This window comes from Mangifera indica, chromosome 1 (assembly GCF_011075055.1).
Source record: "Mangifera indica cultivar Alphonso chromosome 1, CATAS_Mindica_2.1, whole genome shotgun sequence".
NCBI lineage: Eukaryota > Viridiplantae > Streptophyta > Magnoliopsida > Sapindales > Anacardiaceae > Mangifera > Mangifera indica.
Genome location: NC_058137.1, coordinates 21662032 through 21668203, shown reverse-complemented (window position 1 = coordinate 21668203; position 6172 = coordinate 21662032). Strand labels below are relative to the sequence as shown.

The window sequence follows — 6172 nt, the reverse complement described above, 5'->3', positions numbered from 1 at the left end:
TGTCAGTTTAAACACACAATAGCAGCAGATGAAAATCATAAATGTAGCAAAATGGCATACAGACATAAACGATAGAAACAAACATCTTGCAGAGCTCAGCACTCCCCGGAATCATTACACTAGGGGTATCATATACACCCGTGCAAATTATTATTGAACTCAAAAACAATGAAGATATGAAACAGTTTTAGGGCGACAAACCAGATGTGCTAACTAGAAGGTGCAGCAGGAATTTGCGGTTCAATGACCTGAAGCAAACCTGTTGCTAGCCTCCTAGTCAAATCCTCTGCCGACACTTTCAGAACATCCTTCCTCATGCCAATATCTGCAGCATATCGGCTAACACAGTAGACAGTGACAGCAGTTGCTACCATTCCATAGGCATTGGTGGTCACAAGACGCAATGGTGTTGATAAAACAGCTGCAAGTGGCCCCCCAATAATAGATGCTGCTTGGCCACTCTGACCCATTGTTCCTTGATCCACAACGAGAAGTCCAGTTTTGCAGTAGATTGCGAAGTCCTCGCAATTGTTCTTAAACACATTGTAGCACCCAAAGCCATTGTCAAGCAGGTACTTTGCCCGATGGACCACAACATCACTTGGGTCAGAGACTGCAAGAGTGCAAGTTCCACCACGAGCTTTTGCCAAAAAGAGAGCAGGGCTGACAGAATACTCAAATCGGTACAAGACACCACCAGCTAGAAAGCAATTTAGGCATGAGAGCACAACTCCATGACCATCTTCAGAAGGTGTACAGGTGGTGCAGGGTACTACATTTCTAGCTGGTCCTGAGCTTACCAAGAGGATATCAATTATTGTGCCTGTTCCTACTTCTTGGCCCCGTCTGGTAAAATGAATGACTTTATCATCGCCAATATAGATGCCTATTATCATTTAAAGTCGAAAAATGATTATTTTCATATACACAACCATGAAAATAGAATACAAATAAATCTTATGGATCTTGAAAATGGAATAAGAGAAATAGAAAGTGCAAAACTACAGGTTGCGAATGAAAGAGCATAACACTACACTTTGCTTTAAACATTTGAAATAAATGAGCTCTACTTACCCACTTCTTCTTCAAACGAAAGTCATCTTACTATTGCATAATCTATTTCATATAGATAAATCTTTCAAGAAACAAACAAATGAACAAATAACATCATTAAACGCCCCAACTCAGTTTCAGAAAACCCAGCGTTATACATTAAATGATCTCTAATGACCAATAAACTAATTGAGTCCGTAACATAATGAGAACCATTTGGCCATGATCCAAGTAAAAGAAAGAACACAAAAAGTTGCCAAAAATTTAAATTTCCAAGACAAATTGATTCCATGATCGAATACATAAACATCCATTAAAAATGCAAGCTCCATACCAAATCAATTTCTCCACATTACATCATAGATGCTCCTAATATTAAAAAAATATCCCATAACGAACAAATCCAACTCCTCCAGCTTAATTTTGAAACACAATTTCATTTAAAATTGTAATTAAAGATTCAATGTGGTTAAAACAAAAACAAAAATTTATCAAATTAAAATTTGGTACACATAGCAAATCATAATCAAATTTGTCACAAGATACTTTTAATTAAAATAGAAAACTCAAATACGAGAAAAAAAGGTTAATGGATCATACATAAAAAAAAAAAAAAAGACAAGAAACATACCGTGATGAGCGTAAATATAGGCAGCCCTCCATGAATAAATGTGATCTCCTGGTTTCAAGCTCTCCTTAGGAACCCTGCAATTTCATTTAATCATTAATCACAACAACAACAATAAGATATTTAAAACTTTATTTAAAAAATATTAAAATAGAAAAATTCATTAATCCGTTTACCTGTTGGAAAGCAGCCCCATGTCCCTCTCTCTAGCAAAGACTATATAGATAATTTATACTTTTATTGTATTTTATTTTGCTATGGATATTTGGGGGTTTTGTTTTGCTTTTATTTCGATTCTTCGTCGAAGCGAGATCTAAGCTCGGCGATTGAATTTTGCGAAGTGTCCGAAAAGAGATCAAATTGTTTCATGAATTGACGGTTATGTCCTGGATCAAACTCTTCGTCGTTAAGCAAAGAGAGAGACAACTGTTACGGTTTTTCACACGTGGCAGCATCTTGTAAGGCCGCTTGTTTGGCTGGGACTGGAATGTTAATCAAATCGAGTATCTAATGTGAATTAAAAATTAATTTTCAGAATTGGCCATCAAACTTCTTATCGTCTACTATAATACAAAGATATACCTTTGAACTCTTGCACAGTCTATTATGTCTATGGTAAGGCCGAGTTTTATAAATCGAATTGATTTATTAAAATTGGAAGTGATGTGTTAAAAGTGAAAGTCGAATTGAAAGTCGAGTTTTAAAAGTGATGCGTCTTGATAGTTTAAATTAAATTCATACTACATCGATCGAAATTATAAACTATAAACTAGAATCATAACTTTCCTTAAATTGAACTAGACCATTCAAAATCCAACACCGAACCAAACTAGAATTTCCAAACAATTTAATTAGGTTTTCCTGTTTGAACCAAGTAATGAACAATTTTAAATGATTATATTTTAATTCTTTTAAGTTTTATACCTTGTTGATCTTCAATAAGATCAAGCCTGCGAACATCTATTGAAGTAATGGGCCTTTTGCAAGCCCAAATTTGTTTGTTTTACATTTTGTTATAAAGGGTAAGTTGGATAATATTTTGGCAAAATTAATTGTGTCTGAGAATCTATAATATTTAAGAATTCCAAAGTAAATCATGCATGAGAAGCTCACTCTCTTTATGCACAATAATAATAAAAATAATAAAATAATTTATACAAATAATAATGTATTATTATATGATTAAATATTATTATATATTTAATTTTTAATTATTCAATCATATTATAATATATTATTATTTATACACAAAATAATAATGTATCATTATATGATTGAGTTTATTCTTAAATTTTATGAAACTGTAAGTTTCACTTGTGCTTGTAATGGAGTTGAGTGTTGTCTAGCTTGAGTTCAAGCTTAATGAGTTCAAGTGTTGCGTGCTCAAATTTGAGGCAAATATGATTAACCGGAGCTTAGATTGAGAGATTACAATTAAACCTCTGTAACAGAATTGATAGTTTTTTGAAATGATTAATATAATATATTAAAATATGAAATTGAAATATTCTGAATTATTAAAAATAATAATAAAATTAAAACACTTACAATTTGTAAATCCAAAATCTTTACAAAAATCTAGAATGAAAATTTTTAAAGGATTTTTTTGAACTTCTTAAAAGATTGCTTGGTTTCAACCGAGAATTTACAATTTATTTATACCACAAATTTTAAACTACAACAATTATCGAAATTTGACATAATTATTATAATTTTTATTTTTGCAAGAAATAATGCAATACTTTGACAGGGAATCTTTGAGTATTCGCACTTCCTTGTAGCGTTTGCATTTTGATAGAAAACTCTTTAGAATATTAATGTCTCTTGACGGAGAATCTTTTGAACACTTTTGAATTATTATTGAGTTTGACTCAATAATGATTCAGTCAAGCTATGAGTAGCTCGTGAGCGGCTCAAGTTGTATATTGTATAAATTTATTTATTTGATAGATAAATGACTTAATTTGACTCGTTTTATAGGATGAACCAAATATATATAAACTATTTTATATGTTTTTGTTTTTAAATTTTACACTTGCTAAAATATGTTAACTTGATTGATGGATCAAGGATTTATAACTTCATAAAATATTAAGCGAATTACATGGATTTGTTTTTATGGAAATGTGTGTTTTGCTCACAATATGTCTACTTAATTCAAATTTATAATAAAAACAAATGGCTTTTTTGGGTAACAATTTGGAATGTGACATGATTACGTGTTAATGGGTTTGGCTTGATTATCTCTAACACCGTTTATCGGGTTTAAGAGTTAAGTCAAATATAAGAGTTGTATAATTATAAGCTTTTGGATGGGACTAACCCACAAAATATGTAAAGTCTACGGCTCGATCATTTAATTTTAAAAAATAATTTTTTATATGATAATAATAGTGAATAATGATGCAAGTTGTGAATCCAACAAAGGAAAATGGATTGAGACACTCAGAGGTGAAGACCAAAGGAGACAAACAATGGTGGGTTCACATTTTTAAGAGCCCACAAAGCTAAATGGGAACACCAAATCCACTTATTCAATGGGTGAAGGAGTGGGATTCCTTGGAAGCACTTGATTTTTGGATAGAATTGATTCATTAGTTAACATCTAGAAGTGCTTAATTATTGGAGAGGTGAAAAAGAACTTGCCTACTATAAAGGGAAAGAAGAAGTAAACTCACATGATTACCTATTCTCTCTCAATTTCTCAATTATTTTTTTATTTTATTTTAATAGTTAATTATATTTCTTTTATCAAATTTATTTCAAATTATATCCAAATTCAAATAAATTTAATCATTTTGATTATTTTAATAATGAGAAAATTTCATACATTGATAAATCACCAAATAAAAAATCACAATTACAGATATTATCACAAAAAAACAAAGGAAAGCGAAATCAAAGATTTGGAAGCATTTCAATCAACTACAAAAAATTGTTGGCGGTAAAATGGTTTGACACGTATTAGGTAAATATTGTAATTCTAATTTAATATATGCAAATTTAAGTGACACTAGACATTTCCATAAGTATATAAACTAATTTTGCAAAAATAATCTTACATCGCTTAAAATGGTATCGGAAAATTTCTTTCACAAGGGCAAAATTAGTTTGTAAATTATCTATTAGTCCATCAAAAACTGCAATGGACTACACATTTAACTTCATAGTTCATATATAGTCAACAAAACATGAGAGATTATATAGTTAGGTGAAATGTTACAACTAGAATTGGATTTGAAATAAGTTTGTTTGAGCTTGAAACAAACTTAGCTTAAATGAGCGCAAGACAATGAACATGAACCTGAGTATGAGTTAGGAAGTAAAATCAGAAACGAACCTGAGTTTAAACCAGAACTAGAGTTGTGCTCGACTCACTCTGTTTACGAGCCAAACATGACTCATTTGAATCCTTAGTAAATGATGTTGTTTCCACCCATAAATAAAGATAGAGTTAGATTCAAAGTAAGATTATTTGAGCTCAAAACGTGCTTAGTTTGAACGAGTTCAAACACGAACCCGATCCCAAACATATGATTGAGCAAGCCCAAACCGAACTTGAGTTGAGCCCAATCCAAAACGAGCGTAGCGAGCTTAGCTTGGCTCGACTCGTTTTCAACTCTATTTGCAACTGATTAATCTTTTTCATTTGCTATTGATTATGTTTTAGAATAGTGTATGCAAAATAATTTACAATTTGCTTATATAAGATTTCCTAGAAACATTTTAAAAGATGATATTGTTAGAAAGTGTGAACACATAAAATTGAAAATTAAAAACAAACTTAATCAATCAGAGTGAATTATTTCATTAACTTCTGATTTACAGATGTTAAGTAACCAATATTTAGGGTATCTTTGTGCAAATAGTCATTATATTAATTTTGATTGTCAACTAAAAATGAAAATTCTTGCATGTCATGTCTTGGAATATCCTCATAATGAAGCAACAATTTATCAAGAATTAGCTCAAATTTTTACCGAATGTGAAATAAGTTAAAAAAATTCTATCACATTTAATAATACATCATCAAATGATTAAATTATCGACTTAATGTGGAGACACTCAAACCCATGAACATCTATTGAAGTTATGGGCTTTTTGCAAGCCCAAATTTGTTTGTTTTACATTTTGTTATAAAAGGTGAGTTGCCTATTATTTTGGCAAAATTAGTTGAGTTTGAGAATCTATAATATTTAAGAATTGTAACGTAAATCATGAGAAGCATTTATAATCATTCTCTGTATGCACAATAATAATAAAAATAATAAAACTATATATATAATTTTACGCATAAATAATAATATATCATCATATGATTATGTGTTATTTTATTTATAATTTTTAACTATTCAATCATATAATGATATATCGTTATTTGTGTACAAAAGTTATACATATAATATTTAATGAGCTACTTAAATAATGTGTCATTATAAGATTGAGTTTGTTCTTAAATTTTATGAAACTATAAGTTTCACTCATGATTGC

The 6172-nt window shown here is 30.3% G+C and overlaps 1 protein-coding gene across 1 annotated transcript; it reads right to left on the bottom strand.

Annotated features, from left to right (window-relative positions):
• On the bottom strand, positions 1 to 2214 carry LOC123194314 (protein LEAD-SENSITIVE 1-like). Its single transcript, XM_044607489.1, has 3 exons — positions 1858 to 2214; positions 1685 to 1758; positions 1 to 886 (listed from the first exon to the last, which is right to left on the bottom strand). Exons 1-3 carry the CDS (start codon positions 1875 to 1877, stop codon positions 210 to 212), a joined length of 771 nt encoding a protein of 256 aa, XP_044463424.1. The 5' UTR covers positions 1878 to 2214; the 3' UTR covers positions 1 to 209.
• Between the last annotated feature and the right edge of the window lie 3958 nt (positions 2215 to 6172).